General features: G+C 61.1%; 1 protein-coding gene across 4 annotated transcripts; it reads right to left on the bottom strand.

Moving 5' to 3' along the window:
• Positions 1-2,796: 2,796 nt before the first annotated feature.
• GGA1 (golgi associated, gamma adaptin ear containing, ARF binding protein 1) lies at positions 2,797-21,413 on the bottom strand. Of its 4 annotated transcripts, none has more exons than XM_032836610.1 (17): positions 21,038-21,411; positions 17,210-17,294; positions 15,944-16,019; positions 14,847-14,945; positions 13,749-13,872; positions 13,253-13,353; positions 12,508-12,588; positions 11,340-11,480; positions 11,180-11,261; positions 9,953-10,060; positions 9,045-9,197; positions 6,466-6,530; positions 5,859-6,061; positions 5,219-5,412; positions 4,263-4,432; positions 3,903-4,013; positions 2,797-3,815 (listed from the first exon to the last, which is right to left on the bottom strand). In XM_032836610.1, the coding sequence occupies exons 1-17, from the start codon at positions 21,078-21,080 to the stop codon at positions 3,705-3,707; spliced, it is 1,947 nt and encodes a 648-aa protein (XP_032692501.1). In that variant the 5' UTR covers positions 21,081-21,411; the 3' UTR covers positions 2,797-3,704. The 4 variants fall into 4 exon arrangements, with proteins under 4 accessions (XP_032692501.1, XP_032692502.1, XP_032692503.1 ...); XM_032836611.1 differs by having other exon boundaries at positions 5,859-6,025; positions 21,038-21,410; XM_032836612.1 differs by lacking the exon at positions 3,903-4,013 and having other exon boundaries at positions 21,038-21,413.
• Between the last annotated feature and the right edge of the window lie 1,372 nt (positions 21,414-22,785).

Genomic DNA, 22,785 nt, shown 5'->3' with positions numbered 1-22,785 from the left:
AAAAAAAAATCTTAAAAAAAAAAAAAAAAGGGGCGCCTGGGTGGCTCAGTGGGTTAAGCCGCTGCCTTCGGCTCGGGTCATGATCTCAGGGTCCTGGGATCGAGCCCCGCATCGGGCTCTCTGCTCAGCAGTGAGCCTGCTTCCTCCTCTCTCTCTGCCTGCCTCTCTGCCTGCTTGTGATCTCTCTCTGTCAAATAAATAAATTAAAAAAAAAATCTTAAAAAAAAAAAAAAAAAAAAAAAAAAAGAATGTTGCACTGTGGACGCGTCACTGGTTTGTGGTCTGGTCCTCTCGGTACCCAGCTCTGAGCAGAGGCTGCTGCTGCCCAGGGCAGCCAGCTATGGGGGTGCGATTTCTGGGGCTCTGAGAACTTGCCTGTCTCCTCCTCAAGCCAGAAGGGCTCTCCTAGAAGGAAACCCTGGGTGGTGCAGAGCCATGACATCCCAGTCCTGACAGCCCTTGAGAGCCCATGCCCTCAAGCCTTAACCCTGGCTCCAAGGGAGAGCAGCCCATGGAGGGCCAAGGAGAGGGGGCTCGGGAGATGGGGGGGGCGACATGCCGCCAGAGGGGCACCTGGTGGGACTGCTGGTTGGCCTCGGCCTTAACACGTGTCCTTGGGCTCTTGACAAGCTCCAAGAGCCTCCATTTCTCGTCGCTGCAGGCGTTTGAGGACGGAAGGGGAGGGTTTGAGCAGCAGGCCTGCCACAGGGCTAGGCCGGGCCTTGGTCAGGCTCCAGCTCCTGTGGTCTCCTCCTGGCCTGAGACTGGGGGCAGGGGCAGCAGGACGGCGGCGGAGACAGGCTCTCCGGCGGGTGGTGGCCCCTCCATGGCCCGTGGCGGCCACCAACAGAGGAGCAGTGTGCTGTGGTTGTCAAAAGAGAAACCCAAACGAGCAGCAGCCTCCAGCTGCAGGAATAGAAGTGGAAGTGTGGCTTCGGGGTCTGGGAAGTCCCACTGCCCCTGGTGTGGGGGGGTGGAGGTCACCCTTCGAGAGACAAGAGAACGCGTCTTCCCTGTTCTTCGTTCCAGCCGGAGGGCTCCAGAGGCTCTGGGTCTCCTGTGTGCTGCTCGGTGCTCCCGACTGCGGGCCGAGTGGACACGTGTTACTTGGTTCAGACTCCTCCAGAAGTGGAGGCTGAGGACCATCTCCCATCATCAGACCCCAACCCCTCGGACAGTGGCGGGGCTCCCGTGGCAGGTCCCTTGGGTCCACACCCTTCCGGGCTCTCCATGTGACATGCTGAGCTCCCGGCTCACGGGTTCCATGCCAGCCTCTGAGCTGACCCCAGGGCCTGCCTCTCATGCGGGCTACTCAGAGGCCCCTGCAGCGTGGCAGACAGCCCGACCGACTAGGGAAAAGGGAAGCGGGGAGGTCGGGAAGATGAAAAAGATATCCCTGTCCCTGTCACCTTTGGGTCACTCCAGGCCAACACCTTGGGGAACCAGTTTGCTCAAGGGCTCTTCGAGAAGGCCTCAGGGGCCCTTACAGCTCCCTGGGTCCTTCCCCACTATCGACAAGGAACCCAAAGGTGAGAAAAGGCAGCCCCTAGCTCAAAGCACATAGTGCGCCAGGGCCCCCACTGGGAGCAGAGAGACTCCCAGCCCAAGGCTGTGGACAGTCCCCCCGGGACTCCGGGGCAGGAGCGCAGGGAGCAGAGTTTCATCTGGGTTACAAGAGCCTTCCTACTACAGTCTTTTCAGGGACATCACAGATGTCTGCGCGGAGTCTGGCCTTTTGGGGAAGGTTACAGGAACCAGCCACGTGGCTGGGGGTGTGCAGGGGTCAGGGCACCCGGAAGTCCCACTGCAGGAGGCCTGTGTCTGGGGTGGGGGTGGGGGTTCTGCGGGGACGTGAAGCTCTCCCACGCGCATCCAGCAAGACCTGGGGCAGAGAGGCAGCCCTCCTCTGGATGGCAAAGAGTGAGCATGCTGGGCTCTGGGAAGACGTCCCAGTGGTGTCTGCGGGAAGGGGTTCAGCCCGGGAAACACCAAGTAAGGCAAAGTGAAACTGGTTTTTGAAGTACAGGACTCCCCATCATCTGCTTGGGAGGGGAAATAGTGGGCGGCCTTGCCCAGGCTCGAGGGGAAGCCTTGCCTGCAGAGCAGCATGGGAGGGCTTGCCCCACACAGCTCAGCAACACCCCCCACCCGCCCCGATGAACCGCCCCTTGCTCCGATCCTCGCTGGCTTTCTCTCTCGGCTGAGAGGCTGAGCCGTTCCCTGGGACCGGACTGGAGCCTCCCAAGGAAGAGAGGACTCTGGTAGCACCCGGGGGTGAGCGAGCCGCAGCTGGGCCTGGCAGGGGGCCCAGTGCAGCATCCCCAGGCCTCTCTAGAACTGAGCTGCCATTAGCACCCTGCTTCCTGGGAGCGGCCTCTGGGGAAAGTGAGAAGAGAAGGCGAGGCAGGGCCCTCTGGGGCCGCCACGAAGTCGTGTTTGGAGGGCTGAGAGCAGCAGGAGGAAGTCGTGAGCAGCCGGGGGGAGGGGGGGCTCCCACTCAGCATCTGCAGCAGCTGGGGCTCCTGGCAGGCCTGAGCAGCCACTCACTTCCAGCTGGGACGGCTCTGGGCCCGCCGCAGCCCTGGGCCCTCTCTGGTGACTGACTCAGCACCACCACAGGCCCCCAAGCAGGGCCTCTTCCGGTGAAGGGCTCAGGGGTGATGGGGGGCGGGGAGACGGGAGGGGGGGCTGGAGCTCCAAAGACTGAGCCAGAGAAGCCTGCGGGGCAGCCTCAGGGCCCTCCAGCTCCTGGACCCCCATCTCCCTCCACCTCAGAAAGGCCAGGAGGGCAGCTGGTACAGGAAAAAAGGACGTTTTTATTTCCATAAATACTCCTGCTCTCACTCACACACTGACCCCACTCGGCCCCCGGACAGATGGATGGGCAGAGGGGAGGCGCCCACGGGAGGCCCCAGCAGAGGCCGGCGACTGAAGGAGACACACTGAGGAGCTCCACTGCAGGGCCTCCCTTGGCCGGGAGCCCTGGAGCCCCCAGCTGGGGCACCCTGCTCCGCCACAACCTCTGGGCCAGCAGCCACAGCCCCCACAGCTCCTCAGGAGGCCTGACGGCAAAGGGGGCAGGTGAGTGGCGTGAAACCCCCATGAGGAGTGGGGGCCACGTGGGGCTCCCCCAACTGGGCCTCCTGAGACGGTGACCACAGGGCCACTGAGAAAGAAAAGCAAAGAGTCAAACCACACACCACAGAGTGCAAAGAGCTGGGGGAGCAGGCATCACCCCCCCAGTCACCCGGTTCCTATGGAGGAGACCTGAGCTGGTTCCCGCACCAGCATGGCCCCCCGAGTTATGGCTGGGCCTTCCCATAAGGCATAAGAGAAAGGTAGGGATGACCCCACCCTGGGCTGGGGTCGGGGCTGGGCCTGAGGTCCTGGCCCCTACCTGACAGCCATGCTTCTCCCTCATGACCCCAGGTCCTTCCAGGGCCACGCAGTTGCTCCCTGCTCCAGGCTCCCCCCTGTGGCGAAGGTCCCCAGAAGTGAAAACCCAGGCCCAGCCTCCTGCTGGGTTCAGCTCCGCAGGGGAGGGGGACAAGGAAGAAGGGGGGCCAGAGGGGTGAGGGGAGAAGCACCAGGCCCAAGGGATCTCGCCATGGGAAAAAAGGGTGTCCTAGGCCACCACAGCCTCCCACCCAGGCTAGACGGTGCCTGGTCCCACTGCCCTCTCCTCTCCCCGCCCCCTCCCTGTTCTAGAGGCTCCCCCAGGTCTCGGGTGGGGGGAACTGGTCCACGTCCCCCATCTCGTTGTAGGTCTGGTCGCCCATGGTGAAGAGAAGCTTGTAGCGGAGCCGAACCTTCTCCTGGGGCAGAGATGAAGGCAGAGTCAGAGGGAGAGAAGAGGCCGCCCCACCCCCACAGCGGTGCGCTGTCACAGCCAGGCCCCTCACCTTCTGGGGGTTGGCAAGGAGCAGGACCTGGGTGATGGCTGAGGGGTGGACGATGGGGTTAAATGCTGGCAGCTCCGTGCCTGAGGGCGGCTGCAGCTTCACTTTCATGACCTGCAGACCGTAGGGCAGGACGGCACCCGGCTAGCCCTGGCTTCCTGGCCCCATCCTGATGGGCCGGGCTCAGTCCGCCTGCCAGCTCCTCCTCTGGGGGTCCTGGGGCTCTGTCCTTTGCTTCCCTTCTATCCCCTAATTCCCAGAGGGACCCTGCCCCCTGCCCCCTGCCCCCCCCACCCCGCCAGCTGGCTCCCTTCCAGCCCCAAGTCACCCTGCCTCCAAAGGAGGGAGGCATGCGTGTGTCACCTTGGGGACAGCTGACTGGAAAACGATGTTGCGGATGGGCTGGGGGGCGGTGCTCAGCATGGAAACCACCACCACCAGCACGTCTGAGCGCCCGGGCAGCGGGTCTCGGGCAAAGTGGAAGAGGACCCGGAAGCCATGCTGGTCATACACCGTCACTGGCAAGATGCTGCCTGGCAGGGGGAAAGGTAGGGGTGCTGGGTGGTGCTAGGCCCGAGCCCCGGCGAGACCAGCCCACTCCCCCAACCTGGCTCCCCGCAGGCACTCGCCGCGCTGCTGGGAGGGGGTGGACGGGTCCGGGAGCTCAGGTCCTCGCCTTGACCCTGGGTAGCAGGGCGGCTGGGGGCTGCAGACTGGCACCCAGATGGGGCAGGGACACTTTCACTGTGTTGGTGGAGGCAGGACACCCACCCCAGACGGGGTCACAGCTGGGACTCCCCCAGTGCTGGAGTGCAGGCCAAGGGGTGAGGTGGGGTCACGCTCTCACCACGCGACCCTGGGACAGTCACCCTGCTGTTCAGGGTGCTCCCACTCCCCACTTCTTGGGGACACTGGGGGTGAGGCCCTTGGTGACAGTGTAGTCACGAGAGGGACAAAGCCGAGAAGACCTGCCCGTCTTCATCGGTCTGTTCATGGCCTGAGCTGGGCTGGCCTCCCTCTTGCTCCCGGGCAGGGGCAGCTCAGGCGTGGGCCTCCAGCTTGAGCCTCATTTAGTTTCACGATCTTGGAGAGACCCTGAACCTCTCTGTCCTGGCCCTGCCTTTCTGGGGAAGGCGCACCTAGCAAAAAATGTCCTCCTGCCTATGGGAGCCTGGGCTCTGTGGAGCGCTCTGCCCTCACTCTGGCACAGATGAGAAAGCAGAGGCCCGAAAAGGTAAGGGCCTTGCCCAGAGCTCCCAAGTGGACGGCGAGGGGGTCCTGGCCCAGCCCGTACCCGCCGGCGCCCCAGGCCCACTCACTGGGTTTGATGGACTCCAGGGGCACAGTGATGCTGGCCAGTGAGAAATCAGTCGTCGCGGGCTGCTGCAGAGGCCCGGGGGGCTCGGGGGAGGCGGCGTGGAGGAGGCCGGGGGCGCCGGAGCTGGGCGAGCTGCAGTTGCTTTTATTCTGCAGGTCCCGAAGTGTGAGCCGGGGGGCCGGCTGCTGCTTCTCCCTTGTTGGGGGATGTGGCATTGGGGTGTGAATCTTGGGGGGCTGAGAGATCAGGGGCACAGGAAAGGCTGGGCTTCCTGACCATCCCAAATGGCCAGCTCAGACGCCTCCTGTCTCTCAGGCCTTGGTCTCCTCACCTTGGAACAGGCGGCTCTTGCTCTTCTGCCCACCACCCCTGCCCTGTAGGGCGCAGCTTCCCCTTCTCCCATAACCTCTGTGCTCCACGGGACAGGGGCCCTGCACCTGCCCTGGGCACCACCACCTCTCTAGCCCAGCACAGAGCCAGGCACATGGCGGTCCTCCAGCAGCCGCTGCTCGCAGGAGCACGCAGGCACTGGGTCTCTCCCTGCTGGGCCTGGGAGAGCCCTGAAGCTGCCACCCGTGGGGGTGGGTGGGGGACGGGATGGGTGCGACTCCCACCCCACGTCAGCCCGGGGGGGCGCTCACCACCGTACTTGCTGGGACTCTGGGGGCAGTGACTGCTGCAGGAGGGTCTTCCCCAGGAGATCCAGGTCGTCCAGACCACTGCTCGCTGGCAGGGGCATCTGCGCGGAGGGCTGGCTGTCCGTGTTGGGGACCCGAGGCGGGGCTGGGGGTTCTGCGCCATCGGAGGACTGTTGGGCATATACAAAGCGTGCAGACGGGTAGAGCTGTGCTGGAGAAGGAGCAGTCACCGAACTGCCCCGAGGCCCCTTCTCCACCTGGCAGGTGACATCCGGGGAAGCAGCAGCATGGAAGGGGACAACATTCCCGCTGGCCCACACCCCTCTCGTGGGCTGGCCTGATCTGGGCTTCTACTCTAGAAACCATCACATTCCAAGGAACTTAAAGTCGCCCCCAAGAGAAAAAGAATGGGGAACCCCATCACAACTGAACACGGAGACACAGGGAGAGGGTGCGGGGGTGAGGAGAGCACGCCGGCCCTCCACCACCTGCTCACGGTGCCTTAGCCCAGGGCCCCCACATGGTCCTCCCTCCTCACTGCCCCCTGCACGCTGCCTGGCCCAGCCATCCTCCCCCTGGGACGGCTCAGGCTGGTTCCTGGCCCTTCTACCTGGAAGCTGTTCCATCCGGCACCGTCTAAGCTTGGGCCTGGAGGAGGTGTGGGGTCGCTAAGTCCTGCGAGGAAGCGAGACAGAGGTGAAGGAGGCAGATTCCCGAGCGGAAGCACGGGAGCTGGGGGTGCTGCGTGCTGGCCTAGGGGTCGCTGGCGCCTGCCTGCCCCCTGCATTCCCCCCCAGAGGCTTAGCTCAAAGGGGAGAACCCACTTTTAGAGGGAACCAGTGGCAGAGCAGAAACAGAAACCAGAGAGCCTGAAGGCCCATTCCCCGCAACCCTTCATGCTTCCATGCCTGCCACTCTAAAGCCACCTCCACCACTGGACCCCAGAATTCTGTCTTCAAAGCGAGCTGGCAGCTGACAGCCCGGGGGTGGTGGGGAGGGAGGCAGGGTGGGAGATACCAGGTGAGGAGCTACGGACAGGAGGTACCATTCTGCACTCCCCCCACCCCCCACAATGGCCTCTGAGCGTCCGGGTTGGGGGGCAGGCGGTGCCCCAGACTCCGAACAGCCCCCTTGGCTGGGCTGTGGTGTCCCCACGTGCACACTGGCCGGCGGAGCTGGCGCAGACCCTACAGGCCCTCTCTGCCCTGGCCCATGCCCACAGCGCGGAGGCATGGCTCTGCTTGCTGGCTTGCCGTGCGGCAGGTCACCAATCAGTCTAACCTCCGCCAAGTTCACCACAGGCTTTACCTAGGGAAGACAAGTCATCCCATTTCTAGCAAATCCTGCAGGAGCGAGCTGCAGCCTGGTGCAGGCAGCTCAGAAGGACTGGTCTCCTCCGGACGCACTGCCCTGAGAACCGGGATGACACGGGGGTGGCCGCTAACATTTCCCACGCGTACCCCCGGCCCCTGATATGTCACGCTCCTCAGGCACGGGGCTCACTGACTCCTCGAACAACCATGGAAGCCAGTGCAGAGATGTCATCCCTCTTTCTGGGCTGAGGAAACGGATGCCCAGAGGGGTCAGGAAATCTGCCCCAGGCCACGCGGCCGGCCAGGGGCAGCATCGGGGCCTGAACGGAGTTTGTAACCTCCTTACAGGGGTTTGAACGCAGCCCGGCCACTCGGCTGTGTGACCTCGGGCAGGTGACAACCTCCCTGCGCCTCATCTGTAAAACCAAGCTGACGACAGCGTCTGCATGAGGGGACCATGACAAACCAGCCCTTCAGAGGAAGTGCCTGAGCAGGGCCGGGACACCCTCCTCGGCAGGCGGGAAGTCCGCGTGGCTTCCCCTGCCCCCAGCCCTCACCCTTCCTGCCGCAAAGAACCGTTTAGGACAAGCCCCCTCTGTGGTCCTGGGGCTTCCTCTATTCCGCTGAGCCGGGCGGGTGCAGCCCTGGCACTTGCGGTTCCTGTTCCCACATTTTCTCTGTCTTTGAGTAGAAACGAACGGAAGCTGGAGGCTCAGGGCTCTGCTGCAGCCGCTCAGCGGCTGGACAGGAAGTACCAGGCACACCTTGCCTCTCATGAGGTGGCAGCTCGGTCCCTGCTGGTCGCCGGGGGGGCTGGGCCCCACTCTCCAACCTCCCAGTGGGGCACCGGCCACCGGGTGCCGGCCCTGCTGGGCTACCTGAGCCTGGATGTCCTGTGGTCAGACCCTCTTAGGCAGGGCGTCTGCTGGTGGTCCACTGTCCCCTCTCCCTCGTGTCCCATTCCAAGTCCTTATGTCCCTTTCCTGGCCGAGGAGGTGAGTTCAAGCAGCAGAGAGGCTCGGAGAGAGGCCTCAGGATCAGAGCACCCCGTTCTAACCTGCGCGCCCCCCTTAGGGCAAGTCACCCCGCCTTCCTAAGCCTTGCTTCCGCAACCGTGAAGCGGGGACGTCGGCGGTCCCCGCTCCTGTGGATGGTGATCTGTGATACAACCCTGCGGTAGCAGCTGTTAGGGAAGCCCCCTACCCAGTCCCCTGCCCAGGACCCCGGCACATGAGCACTTTTTCCGGTCCGTCAGGTTGGGTTTTTAACCTCAGACTTGGCTCAAGAGAACACAGTCTGACTCCTGCCTTCCAAGTTGGTTCTCCAGCAAAACCTTCCAGATTCTTTTGACAGAGCTCAAGCTCTCTCCGCCTCTAATAACTTCAGGCTGTCACTACGGTCCTCCACTTCCAAGCCCTCAGATGGGGCCGCTGCACCAGAAAGCTAGACTCCTGACAACCGTCTTCCCCAGGAGCGCACCCGGTTCCCCGTGGGCCCTGGAGCCCTGCGCCTGGCCTGTGGTCCAGGACCAGCTTGGGGCACGAGGTGCCTGGGGCTCCGATGCGGCAGGGCCAGCCACGCTCCCCCTCTCCCCCACGGGTCCGCTGCCAGCCTGCGCCCCTTCTCGGCTCTAACCCGCTGCAGGGAAGTCCTGCTGGTTTCCCGTGGGCTACCGGAGCCCAGCTGTGGCAGGCTCACTGGAGGTGGGTTTAGAGGCTGGCTGGCCTCACCCACGAGAACTTGTGCCAATTCTCTAACCTCCCTGAGCCTCAGCCTCCTCAGCCGTGAAATGGGCCTAACCCCCACCCCAGCCTCCAGAGGCCTCACCTGCTCCCGCAGCCGCTCCGCCCTCCTCCAGGCCCCACCTCCTCCTCACCCAGAGACATGAGCTCATCGTCAAGCAGGGAAACTGAGGTGCTAGGCTGCTCGGGGCTGGCCGGGTCAGCAGGGCGGGTGGGCATGGGAGGGTAGGTGGTGCCCGCAGGAGGGAGATCCAGGCCAGAGAGGTCCAGCAGGGCTGAGGTGCTCCCTGTGGGGAAAGGAGTCAGGCACGACCTGGATGAAGGACAGTAAGGCTCTTGGAAGCCAAGGTGCCTGCGGGGGGCGGGGGGATGCAGCAAGCTGCACCCCTTCCCCTCACAGCCCTCCTGCTTCCTTCCCCCTCCTTGGCCACACTGCCCTGGCTCCCAAATTTGCCACTAGGCCCTCTGTCTAGCCCTTGGTGTTCCTTCTGTTCAGAACCGATTTCCTCCTTCCCTCTACTTGGCCAACGGCCTCCCATCCTTTGAGATCTCGCTTAAACTCTGCTGCTTCTGTGTGGTGCCCCCCCTCGCACCTCCCCCGCCCCAACAGGGCCTATTCTAACCCCTGTGGGCCCCCATGGCTGTCCCTTCACCCTGACTGGAGCCGAGCCCGCAACTTCTGTGTGTCATCCCCTCCCACCAACCACCGTTTGAGAAGTGACTAGGCCTGGAGGGCGCCATCCAGCCCTGCACAACAGGTACCTGATTTATCAAATGAAAGACAGGTCTTCCCTCTTCTGCCCATCCTTGCCAAAACCTGGCTCCCAACCCCCTCTGCCTCATGTCCACACTTCCTCCCCTCCACAGCTGCAGCCTGGGCACAGACTCCCCCCAGCTCTTTCCCTAGGGGCCTTCCCCATCTTAAGGGGGCAGGGTCACCCCGGCAGTCCTAGCCCCAGGCTCTAGAACCTGCGCTTCCCCTCTGGGCTCTGCACCGCTCCAGCTGCCAGGCCCCTCCCGGGCTCCCCTGCCACCCGCTCACCAGGCAGGGAGCCGGCTGCCGCATCACCGTTCACCTCCTCGCCCCTCACCAGCTGCTTGTACAGGTTGATCACCTGGGTGAGGTTGTCGTTGGCCTGCAGGATCTCGGCTGGAACAGGCAGGAGGAGAGAGACTAGGCTGAAGGAAAGTGGGGGGCTCTCGGGGGAGAAGAACACCCTGCGTCCATCCAAACCCTCCTGTGAGGGGGTGGGGCCGGGAGCATCCCAACGGCTCTGCTCACCCGGACCCTCTGCCACCTCCCCTGTCCAGTGTCCCTGCCGCCCAGACCATGACAGCACGCTCTGGCCTCTAGGTCTTGGCACTGGCTCTGCTGCCCGGATGCCCCCGCATCTCTGCGTGGCTTCCTTCCTGCTTGACTTCAGGTCTTCATGCTAAGTCCCCGCAGGAGGCCTTTCCTCACCACCCCCCCACTCTGTCCCCTCCCTGCTGGCTGGTCTTTGGGTCCCTAATGACCACCTGAGAAACGACCATGTTCACGGCCTTGGTTTCTTGTCCGTCCCCTCTCCTTAGGCTACGTGCTCTGCTGAGGACGTGGCTTTGGTCCATTTTAAGCACACCACGTCCCCAGGGACTAGAATAGCACGCGGCATAGACTAGACCCGTACCAACATCACGCCCTCAGGGGCCGGGCTCAGAGGGGTCCAGGCAGCAAGTCCCATGGGCAGGGACCAGGCACTTGGCACAGGGAGGCCCTCAATGGGCTTCCAAGGAGTCGGGGGCTGAGATGGTACCCAGACTGTGACCCCAGAGACTCTAGCTGACACGGCAGCAGAGAATAAGGACAAGAACCTGATACGTGGCCCTGGCAGCAGTCACGGGGCCCAGCTCTGGAACTGCTCTGATCTCTGGGATCTGTGCTCAGCTTCTGGCCCTTACCAGGGAGGCAGTGTCTGGGGAGAGCCCCCGGTATACCCTGGCTCTGCCGCTGTCAGGCTCGGTGACCTGGGCCAGTCCCTTCTCCCCATTCCAGGTTGTTCAGCTCAGGAGCAGCACATGAAATGCCTGAGGAGGGACTTGGCCCCCGGGGCTCTCCTGTCACCCTATCAGCCCCTACTCCCGGCTTTCTCCTCAATGCAGAGGAACCCAAGGTCGGGGCTGGAGAAGGGGGCCCCCTGGTGGCAGCTCCCATCAACTGCAGATACTTAACAAGGCCTGGGAAAGGAGAGGGAAGGAGGCAGAGGAACAGAACACTCAGCCAGGGGCTCACCTAAGGCCTCATCATTGTCTTCTGTGTCACTGGCCAGTCGGAAGAGCGTTGGCCGCATCCGCTCACAGCGCTGGTACAGCTCCTGGGGCAGCAGGGTTGGGGGGGGTCAGGCCGGCAGGGGCCCAGAGAGGGCAGGGGGTGGGCAGAGGAGGCGGCGCACCTTCATGAGGTCCTCGCTGCTGCGGGCTGAGGCCCCGCCCTGGCTGTGGCTCATCACCATCTCAGTCAGCAGCTTCACGTTGTTGTTGACCTCCTCAATGGCGCTCACCCGCTTTGAGATCTTCTCCATCCGCTTCTGGTCCTAGGGAGGCCGCCGCACGGGGAGCCCAGGTCACGCCGGCTCTGAGCCAGGCACTGTCCACAGCACTCTACGGAGTTCGCACTGGCTTGCTGTGACCCTGCTCACGGGGCTCGTGCCCACCACAGGGCACTGTAGACCAAGAAGTCCTCTGCCAACCCTATGCTCACTTCCTCTCATCCTGCCGACGGCCCCTGGCCCCCGGCCTCCGCATGAGGCTGTCAGAACGGCTGGGGCCTCAGACACCACCTCCAGGATCGCTCAGGAATCTGGCCCAGGTGCTACTGGAGGACCAGAGCTGCAGACCACACGTGTGGCTCTCCGTGACCCTTGCCCCCCTTGCGTTTGTCCTTTGAAAGGAGGTGCCTACGCTTAAGAGAGAATAGGGGCCTCTGTGGCCATCCAGTACAACCAGAAGCTAGGACAGGGAACCTCCCACCCCAGGCCCCCTGTGCTGACTATATAAGCTCCTTCCTTGAGGGATGGAAGGTGGGCTTGTGCTGTGCTGTGCCATAGTCACCCTCCTTGCGGGGGGCTGCCCCGGTCTTCTGCTGCACTGTCAGGGCGCATAGTTGGCCCTTGAGAGACAGCCTGGGACTCCTGCCCTGCGGGTCTCCAGACCCTAAGCTCTGATGACCTGCCCTCGTCCACACAAAATTTTCAGTGTAAACCCACAGCGTCCGTACACTCACTTAGAACTTAAACACGCACACTTCTCTCTCTTGTGATAAATATACGTACAGAAGTACCTTAAATACACAAAGACCTCATTTATTTCTACCTCTTGTGGAAGAGGCCGTCAGCCTCCCAGAAGCCCAACTAGAGCAGGCTAGCTCGGCTGCTGGGAAATTCTCCCTCCACATGGGTCCTGGCTCTGCCCACTGGGCTGCCCCAGTAAGCTCTTTCTTGGCTGGCACAGCCCTTTACGGGGCCACCACAGGGCTCTCATACGCACATACACAACCCCCCTCAGTGGCCCAGCTCAAAGCCCGCCTCTTCCTCCTCCCCGCACTGTGGGCTTCGCGATCACCTCCTGCACCATCTCCTTGATGAGTTTATTGGCTGCTCGGAGGTCCTCGGGGTGGGAGCTCTTCAGCAAGCGGGCCAGCATCTGCAGGGACAGAGGGGCACACCTGGGACATCAGTACTGGGCCTGGGGTCATATCCTGGCTCCCCATGTCCTCGGTGGGGGATGTGGGGTACATTCTAAGCTCTCCGTGAGACAGTGAGCATCTACCGAAGCCTAACTGGGGAGCACTGAAACATTGCACGTGAATACTCCCCAACAAAATCCTCAACAGATGGTACAGAATGTTATGTTATTCTAACCAGAGAATCTTCTGGAAGGACGTACCAGGAACTCCACAGTGCTTACTCTCTAGGTCAGGACTAGATAGATATCTGCTTTTTATCTTACCTCTTCCATAGTGTTTAGTTTCTCGCCCGTGAGCACACGCTTCTTTAACATGAAGTTAGTAAAATTATCATCACAAGGACTGAAGACAAAAATATGCAAACTCCTGCTCAACCTATGAAATGCCCTCAAACTAATCCCAGGGACACCAGACACGCGCTCATGTCTACTGAACGCTAGGACTCTGGGTGGGACGTGCTCAGCACACAGAAGTGCTTCACCGACCCTCCTGTCACCCACTACGGTGACCGGGGCCCTCATGAGCCCCTGCTTCGGGGCGGGGCAGCCAGCGCCTGGAGCTCAGACCCCGTAGGCCCCGAAGGTCCTCCTGTACCCCTCCTACCCGCCCCTGGAGCTGCACCTTGGATTTCTCCTCATCTTCGAAGATCACATTCTTGGGTCGTGGAGGAGGAAGAGGAAAGGTGGCATCATCTGGAAGCTTCGGGTCAGACTTCACAATCCCTGGAGTAGACGGTGGTGGGAAGGCTGTGAAAAAGGCCTTGGGCCAGGGTGGGGGATGGGAAGGCAGGAGGGGTCTTTCTCCAGCATGCCGGCTCTGGACTCTGGTGGGCCAGGGCTGGCTTCGGAACTACAGTGTTGAACTGCGTGGTGGAGCCTGGGCAGACATATTTTGAGGCCACTCTGTGGGGGCCACTCTCTGAGGAGAAGTCTGACCCAAACTCACCTTCCCTCCACCCAACCTAGCTTCAGACAGAGCCAAAGGAAGGCCCCACTAGCTAAAGGTTCTTGAAAAGGTAAAGGAGAGCCCCATGACCTCACTGCCAGAAGCTGCCAGAAGCCCCAGCTCGGGGAGGAGGGGCGGAGGCACTGCCCACACCCCGCCCTCGGGCCCTCACCCTGCTTCTTCAGCATCTGGTAGGCCTCGGCGATTTTCACCTCCTCGGGCAGGCCGACCGTCCAGCTGTAGAGGAGCTCCAAGATTTTGTTCTTCACCTTCTCTGACGTCCTCGAGCCCAGGTACTTCAGAGACCGAGGGGAGAGAAGGCCGCTGCCATCGTCCGGCCCCGCTTGCTGCGGCCCCAACCCCCGGCCCGAGCTGGCTGCCTCCCCAGGACTCCCTCCGGAAAGCTCAGCCTGCAGGGCCCTGGCATTCCCTCCCCGCCCCTGAGCGGCCCCGTGCCCCGTGCACACTGAGCTCACCTCCGAGCGCCGCCGGCCCACCTGTTAAGCAGGGATGACAGCAGCAGCACATGGCCAGGAAGAAGGGCTGACCCAGGGAAGGCGCACAGCCCGGTGCCCGAGGCCAGCTCGTCTAGGGCTTAACCCTGACACCTCGGGAAGGAGGAGCCGCCTGGCTGGGGGCGGGCCAGGGAAGGGGCGGGTGTGGCCCCGCTCAGCGGGTCCCACCCCCAGTCTCTTAGCAGCAGACTAGGCTGTGGCGGCTGGCTGTCACACCAGTGGCCTTGTGGGAAAAGAACGCGGGGCTGGTGGGGACATTCAGCTGCTCTGGTCAAGAGAGGGCCGGATGAGAGAAGGAGGGGCCGAAGGGCTGGTGTCTCATCCAAGGGGCCTCAAACAGGTGCACGTCCTATGGGAGGACCCCCCAGGCCAAGGCTGGGGCTGGGCCCATGAGCGGCTCCCCCACTTAGGTGTGGGGCCTCAGCATCCTGAGGTGGGGACAGGGAGACCCCCCACTAGAGCCTTGGGGCGGGGCACTGCAGTCAGGTCTGTGGGGAGAGAGCGGAGCCAGGGTGGCCAAGCTGTGTGCATGCCCTGCGGTCACCCCTCACTAAGCCTGGGCAGCCCCGTCTGTGAGCAGGTCCAGAGCCGCCAGCCAGCAGGTGGCCTGGAAGCCCCCGTCCCAGACCCCACGCTGCCCCGGACTTCGCTGTGAAGTGTTTGTGCCAGACTTCTAACGGGGGCCGGGCAGGATCCTCCTTCCCCAACTCCCCCAAGCGACAGTGCAGGCCTGAACTGGGGCTCAGAGCACCCACCTTGGGAGACACGACCTTGATGAGCTCGTTGAGAAAGCGGAACTTGCCCACCTCATCATGGAACCTTTTGCCGCAGCTCTTCATGCATGTTTCCAGAACCTGGGTTGGGGGGGATCCCAGGGAGGGAAGTCAGAGGAGACAGCCTCCCCTCACACCTTGGCCAGGGCCAGAAGCTCAGGGGTGGGCATTTGGAAGGTAGGGGGGAAGGACTCCTGAGGACCAGAGGACTCTGAGGGTCAGAGCCCCGAGCCTGATTGCTATACCTCAAGGTGGGCAAGCACCCTCGAGGGCTGGCGATACAAAACTGGCAGTGCTGGGGGAGCCCCGCTTTAGCCTGGCCACAGAGCAGCACTGCTTATAAATGATTTTCCTGTGATTTTCTTTTGATGATTTTTTAAAAGTTGAACAGACACCATCTACTTCGCCTTATCCCACACATCTGTGCCCTCAGAGGACTAGGATGTATCTGAAAAAAACTTATCCCATCAAAACAAATACGGAACTATGAAAAGAAAAACTTTACCAGCCGAGGTCAGCCATGCTCTACAGTGGGTTGCTGTGTGGCCCGTGCCTGGGGGCCACAGCGCACCCCCCACCCAGTCTTCCGCTGATACAGCTTTGAAAGCTCTGGCCTGAGCCCGGCATCAGCACTCAAACCGTCACAGGAAGGGCAGCACCGTCCTGGGTCTGGAGACCCCTGATGGGCTCCGTGGGCCGCTCACTGCTCCTGGGACCTTTATGAACATGCGGATTCCTGGGAGCAGATACTGAAGGAGTTCAGCGAGCCTGGGGTGCAGCCCTCGTTCAGCATGCGCCCGGCCTCCTGGAGATCTGACACGCGGCTGGAGCAGGGAACCCCCGGGCCAGACGATCCTAGGGCCTTTCCCCCCACAAGAAGCCTAACTGTGCAGGGGCTGGCGCAGGAGGCCATGGGCCCCCAGGGGCTGGCCCAGACTCCCAGTCTAGGCCATTCTGGCACCACTCCTTTGGGTTCTAAAGAAGAGCCTGTCGGGACCCCAAATCAACCTCAGTCTTGGCCTTCCCGGGTGCCATCCCCATGGTCGGGGCCCAGATGGCACCCTCTCTCCCCTTCTCACCGTCAGGGCTTGGATCGCCTCCCACTCCTGCGGGGACTGGATCTTGTGAGCCAACAGCCGTGTGGCAAGTGGAGGCCTGGACAGGAGGAACGGCACAGATCCCAAATGGCCAGCGTCCAAGGTGCCCCAGGGGAGGGCTGCCACACCACCCAGCTGGGACCGCAGCCCCTGGCCGCTTCAGCGGGGCAGGGAGATGCAAAGGCCCAGCTTCTTTTCTGGTCTGATGGGGCCAGAGATGGCGGCCCAACAGGGCAGGACCAAGCAAGGATGCAGAGCCGGGGACCTTCAAAAGGCATCAGCTCAGGCCCTTAGCTGGCTTCGCTGAGAACTGTGAGCGGGACAGGGGGCCACGGCCTCCAAGGGTCTGGTCTGGGAGTACACTATGACAATGGACCATGAAAGACGGGCAGACAGAGCTCCCTGGGACATTTTGCTGGGAGAAGGCAAAGCAGCTCACAGTGGAGGTGGTGATACCATCTACTAGATCACAAAAGACCCATCACTGGTGATCGTGACACTGAACATGGACAGGTGCTTAGAATGGATGAAGCACCCCAGCTGCCTTTCCCTGCACAGCCTTCAGTGGGGCCCTTCAGAGTCGACAGCCCTCTCGCCCCCATTTTACAACAGAAAAAAATGGAAGCTTGCCTGGCTGACTCAGCTGACAGAGGGACAGGACTTGCACCCCAGCAGCTAGACTCTGGGTCGCGCCCATCACGCTGTATGCACAGCCTCCCAGAGCACAGCGCCTGCGCGGTGGCGTGCTGTGCTCCCCAGACTTGAGCACCACCTGGGGAGCCTGCTAGCAAAGCCACCCCATGCTACCTGCCACTCTAGCCCCTGCCTGCACCAAACCCCAAATGTGCATTAATGACAAGCACTAATTCTAATGCTGGTGGTTCTCGCTCTCCCTTGAGCAGAGGGCCCACTGGCCTCCTCCCAGCTGGGGAGCATGTCCCAACAAAACACTGGCTAGGGCTCAGGCGGGCCTGGGCTTAATTAAGCCCAGGACTACTACTTTCTTTGTGGGGAACCCCCGAGTCCCCTGGGCCTCAGCTTCTTCACCTGTACGATGGGTTCAGCGAGGCCCAGTTTACAGGTGGCGCACCTTACGGTAGTGGTGCCATCATCAGTTTGTGAGCTCGTTGAGAATGAAAGTGGAGTTGCAACCCACTCAAGTCTCCGCCCCAGGCCAGGGTGTGGAGTGGGCATGCAGGCACACAGTGGATTCTGTTGAGTACGTGAGCAAAAGAGGAGGCCACCTACCCCTCAAAGTCCTCGTTAAGCTGCTCGCAGAAGCCGTTGATGCTGGCCCAATTCAGCTCCTTGTTCAGGGGGTTGGTGGCCCTGTCTGCAGGAGGAGAGAGAGGGCCCCCACGGCCTGGCGAAAGGGTTCCTGCCTCTGCCGCTCCCTACTCCGGCAGCAAAGTTGGCCGGTAGGGGACGGGGAGAGGACTGAGCAAACAAAAAGACTCCCCTTGACTTCCTGGCCCAACAGCTTCAAGACCTGAGTGATTATCTTTCGGCTGGATCAGTGGACAGATGAGCTCCTGTACATGGGCTTCCCCTTGTGGCCTTGCCCGGGAGAGCCCTACTGTAAAGATGGTGCTTGGGGTGGTTCCCCCGCTCCCCAGGGCTCCCATCTCCGCAGCTGCATGCCTGTACCTCTTCTGATTCTGCTTCAGAAAGTGTCCTCACAATTCTCATGGAATTTACACACTCAGATCCAGAGGTAAGAAAAAAAAAAAAAAAAAGCCATAGTTCTGCTCTCAAGGAGTCGTGTGGCTGGGAAGTGGGCCAAGGGAAGCTAGGTTCTCCGCACAATGTGAAAAAAGGGAGGTGAGGGAGCCACGAGCAGGGGACTGACTCAGTTGGCCTGGGGCCAGGGAGGCTGCCCAGAAGAGGCAACACTCATGCAGGAGTTAACCGGGCTGGGGATAGCACGAGGGCCGTGCGGGCAGAGGTGAGATGTGGATCCCTGGGCACAGAGCAGGGCATGAAGGACCTTGGTAAGGAGTGCGGCTCAGGTATCACCTCCTCCACGACGTCCTCCCTAACCCAGGCTCTTGCCCAGGGGGGCACGGCCGGATCAGCTCTCTCTCGTGTGTGCCTCAGCTCTGACCTTCATCAGAGGGCCCAAGCCTGCTGTTGTGCGGCATCCCAGCCTCTTGGGCACACGCTTGTTTCCCCTCGGCAAACGATGAATAAAGGAGGGCTCAGCTGACGGCAGGTGGGCGCAGGGTCTGGGGGAGTCTGAACCCAGGTACAGGTAGTGGCCAGGAAAGGGTACAGGCCTACAGGAGGGGGTGACACACCAGGCCAGTCACCTCCCTGACACCCAGCGCTGGTTAGAAAACAATCAAGTAGCTAACATAACCTCCCTGAACCTCTGTTTCTCCATTTGTAAAGCTGGAGTGAAACGTGGACTGACTTAGAGGACAAAACTCCTGATGTAAGGTGGGGCCGTGGCGACAGCCAGAGGCGGATCCTTATCGCCTTCCCAGAAGCCTGTCTTTAAGCTTCTCCCTGTCCTGGCCTCTTCTGCCCAAGCCTGACACTGAGCCAGTGTGTGGAGGGAACACAGCCTAGCAGGTGGGACAGAGAAGGATCTGTGGATGGCAGGAAGCTGGGGACCCAGCGGGTGGCGCATGCCCACTTGGGTTCTATGCTGTGGGGGGAGGCCCAGAGCTCCGGGACCCCAGGGCCTGGCGGTCATTTATTTAGTCCAGTCCTATTGATTCAACAGAGATTCTGAGAGCCGCGGCCGCAAAGGTGAAAAAGACAAAATTCCTGCCCTCCCTGAGCTCAGAGCCCAGCAAGAGAAACGCCAACGACTCAGACAAACAAATACACAGGTCACTGCATGCTGCTGTGAAGCATCATAAAGAAAATGAAAACAAGGAGAACGTACAGAAGGTGTCTTCATTGGGAGGGGGGCTGCTGCTCTCTCAGGGAGAGCTCTCAGAGGAGGTACAGAGGAGCAGAGATCTGAATGAAACATTTTCTCTCTGGGTACAAATCTCTGTTCCAGGAGCCCTTCAGAGCCCTCTAGTCCCTCAGGGAGACAAAGACCCTGCTGACCGCCCAGGGATCCAGGAATAGACGCTCTTTCCCCCACCCCCAACCAAGGGAAAGTGTGGCCATCTACTCTGCCTTCTAGTCCCCCAGTGTGGCCAGAGGCTGGGGCACACTCGTCTGGAGTTAGAAGGATAGAATGGGACTGGGTCTTGCCCTCTCAATGATGTCTGGCAGGGAGACCCTAAAACGGGAAGTCCTGTACAAGCATCGGACACATGAGTCTGAGTGAGGACAGAGAAGCTAATTCTAGAAACTGTTCCAGAGTCAGAAGCCAGTGAGGAAGAAGCAAGGGCATCACGAGACATTAGCTTTTCTCCCCTGCATCTGGCTCAGAGTGAGAACCGCTGGGTCCAAGGAGGCCTGACCAACCTCTGTGGCCTGGGCCCCCAACCCCCAGCCCTCTTACCTCCACCTGAGGGGAGCACTTTCCCTGGCAGGAAGCAAGGGAGAACACCCAGGGAGGGCAAGAGGGAAGTCTTTCACAATAGGGCACGACTCTACCCTGTCACTCCACGGTGGAGACTGTATCATCATTTATCTACCAGAAACTACTCTTTACCTCCAAACCACTCCCGAGGGAAGAGCTTATAATTTTGGTGGGGCACAAAGGGGCAGAAAAACAGGATGATTGTAGCCTCAGTCTATTGAAAGAAAATCCAGCCTACTGCCAAACCCAGGTGCCCTGACTCCTGTTTCTCAGATGAGACTTGGGACTCTCAGAAAATCCCCACTGTTGTTAAACCTGACAGTGCTTTGTATTACTTTCAGCTCAAGTCCTGAGGTTTGTCAGATCTGTCAGCCAGGGCCCTGCCCATCCTCCCAAGCTGCTGCTGGGACCTGGACACTTGTGGAATTCTGGAACAGTCTCGAGGGCCACCTAGTGCTTCCTTTCCACACCATCCCCCTCCACTGACTAGACTGACTCTGAAACATGCCTGGAAAAGCTGTGGTTCCAGGGCCAACCTCAGGGTTCAATTCTGCTCAAGACTGGCTCAAAAAGGGCTGACTGTGACCTCAAATCACCCTGCACAGCTCCCTGGTGTGCCAAGGGCCAAGGAGCTGAGCTGAAGGTAGACGACCGAGGGGTCTCGGAGGCCCTGACATTGACGTGGACCAAGGAGAGAAGAGACCTGGGAGGGAGCTGTCATTAGCCCAGGGAGAGTCCATCGTGGGGCTGCGAGAGCCGAGGAGCTCCATCAGCAATATGGGATAGGAGGTCTGACTCGTAGGAACCATTGCCTGAGGACACACACAGAAAAGCGTTCAGGGGCTGCTGGAGGAAGGTCAGCAAGGGCTGGGAATGGGGTCTCGGGTGGAGGTACAGAACCTGAGGGGCTGGGCTGAGGGTAGTGACAGAGAACTTGACATTACTTCTGAAGCCTCAAATGGTACCCTCCTAAGCCTGTGTGGTTTAAGGGTTTCTCACTGTGTGGCCAGAGCTTGGAGGATCTGATGCGCCAGTGAATCCTCCCTTCCTGGGCGAGGAAACAAGCAAATCTGAGAGGAGCTCCAGGATCAAGGAACGGATAGGAGGGAATCACGCCATGCAGGGCCAGAGAGTGGAGGACCTGGGGCCCAGAGAGAGTAGGGTCCCTCCCTCGGGGAGATGCAGCCCTAGGGCCGCTGATGTGCAGCCCTAAGGCCGCTGGCTTTCCCCCTCCCGGGCCTAAAGGAAAGACTTGGGGGTCCAACCCTCTGTGGAGAAGTCTGGGCCTCAGGGGCTTCGAGACTACTGTCTCCGTCCTGGGGGTTCTGGGCGCAGCTCACTCCTCCCCGAGGGTCGCGGCCCACAGATCGGATGGGTGGGCGGTGCCCGCTCCCACCGCGGGCCCGCGCTGCCAGTGGGGTCTTCTTTCACCCCAGGGTCGGAGGAACCGGCTCCCGGGACCGCCTCTCCTGGGCCGGAGGCGGAGCGTGGGGAGGGGGCGCCGCGTACCCCGCCCCCGCCGGGAAGGGGCCCGCCTCGTGCCCCCGGTTCCGGTTCCGGTCCGGCCCGCGCCCCTCCCGGACACTCACTGATTCGCGCCTCCAGAGTCTCCGGCTCCATCGCGGGCTCCATCAGCCACGGGCCCCCAGCCTCGGCACCGCCCCCCGCCCCCAGCTGCTCTCGCGGGACCTCCTCGGCACCGCCCTCCGCCGATTAAAGGGGCAACGTCCGCCCCGACGCGCGGGAGCGGCGCACAGGAGTGCTGAGCACCATAGAGATGCGACCGAGCTCGCCTAGAGCGTCACCAGCTCTCCCAACTCCTCCCCCCAGGTGGAGTCTACGGCGCGGGAGGGACCGGGCGCCTGCCTTCCCGGTCAGGGCGCTCAAGCCGAAGAGGAAGCGCAGGGACTGGGGGCCGAGAGCTCTACCATGGATACCTCACGGGACGCTGTAACTCGTGCGTCACGAAGATACCCGTGACCGTTTCCGGAAGAACGCTCCGCGGCCATGTTTTTGAGGGGCTCTGAGGTCACTTCCGGAACCCTGAGGGGCTATTTCCGCTTAGGTGCGAAAGTGGGAGGGGCCCTTAAAAGGGCAATGACGTACGTTGGTCGCGACGAAAATGACAAGTCAAAGTTTGTTGAGGGCTTACAGTGTTCCAGGCGTTGTTCTAAGCACTTTTTATGCATGAATGCGTTCACTCCCACAACAAACCCATGAGCCCATGAGATAGTTTGAGGGCACGCAAGTGGCAGAACCTAAACCCCGTGCTGTCTCTGCATTCGTTCTGCGATCTTTTAATGAACTCTGCCTTTGCTTTGCTCTGTGACGGGCGCTGGAGGAGAACCGGAGGAGAAAGGCAAGGCCGGATATTTATTACAGTGCGGTAGCGGAAGCTGTGGGGTCGTGGCATCTCAGGGGGTTGCCCCGGCTCCAAACTGGAGTTGAGGGGTCTCGGGGATGAGGCAGGGGCTCTTGTGTGGGGAGGTTTCACGGAGGTGACATTTAGCAGAAAGACAGACGGATTTCTCCGGATAAATCTGGTGCGGAAGGGTCTTTCAGGTGGAGGGAACCAAACGTTGCGGGGCCCGCAGGGTAGAAAGAGTAGGATGCGTTTAGAGAATTGATAGCATGTCTGTAGGGCCCCAGAGGAGGTGGGCCTGGAATTAGGCCAGGGCAAGATCATGCAGGTCCGTGTTTGGCTTTTTTTCAGTAAGCTATGTTGGTGTCGTTGAAGAGTTTCAGGGGTGGCGACAAAGTCAGGCTTTTGTTTTAGCGCGGTCCAGGCGGCAACAGTGGGGAGACGGTATCGGTGGGGGCTAGTCTGAAGTCAGGGAGGGCAGAATGGACACACTTCCTAGCCACAGTGTCTTTTCTCCTGCCGTTTCTCCCTCCATCTAAGGTCTCTCTCCTCTGGCTTTCCCACCGGCGGCCGGTGGATCGCAAGATGACGTCATGCCTGGGGGGAGAGGGTCCCCGGCTCCGGAGTCCTTTGCAGTCTATCGCCCCCTGGCGGACCTCGGGGGAACCACTCCATAGCGCCCTCTGGAGCCACTCAGTCCTGGGGAGGTTAAAGCCGCAGACCAGGAAATCTGGTGAAGCCGGTTGGGCTTGGTGAGCGCCTTGAAGGACCTCGAGTCACCTTGCAGAACTGCAGTGACCTCATCTGGGAGATGAGGGGGTTAGGTTGTGCTGGGGCAGTTTTTCCCCTAAACTCACCATGCAGCCGACTGAGATGCTTTTCTAAAATTCTCCCCCGCAGGCCATTAAAATTATGCAGGAAAGTGATATGTACGTTTATTGCCTTGCTCAATAAAAGCAGTAATATAATGTGTAC

This window comes from Lontra canadensis, unplaced genomic scaffold (assembly GCF_010015895.1).
Source record: "Lontra canadensis isolate GAN:19392208 unplaced genomic scaffold, GSC_riverotter_1.0 scaffold93, whole genome shotgun sequence".
NCBI classification, from domain to species: Eukaryota; Metazoa; Chordata; class Mammalia; order Carnivora; family Mustelidae; genus Lontra; species Lontra canadensis.
This window is presented reverse-complemented; position numbering and strand designations above follow the sequence as displayed.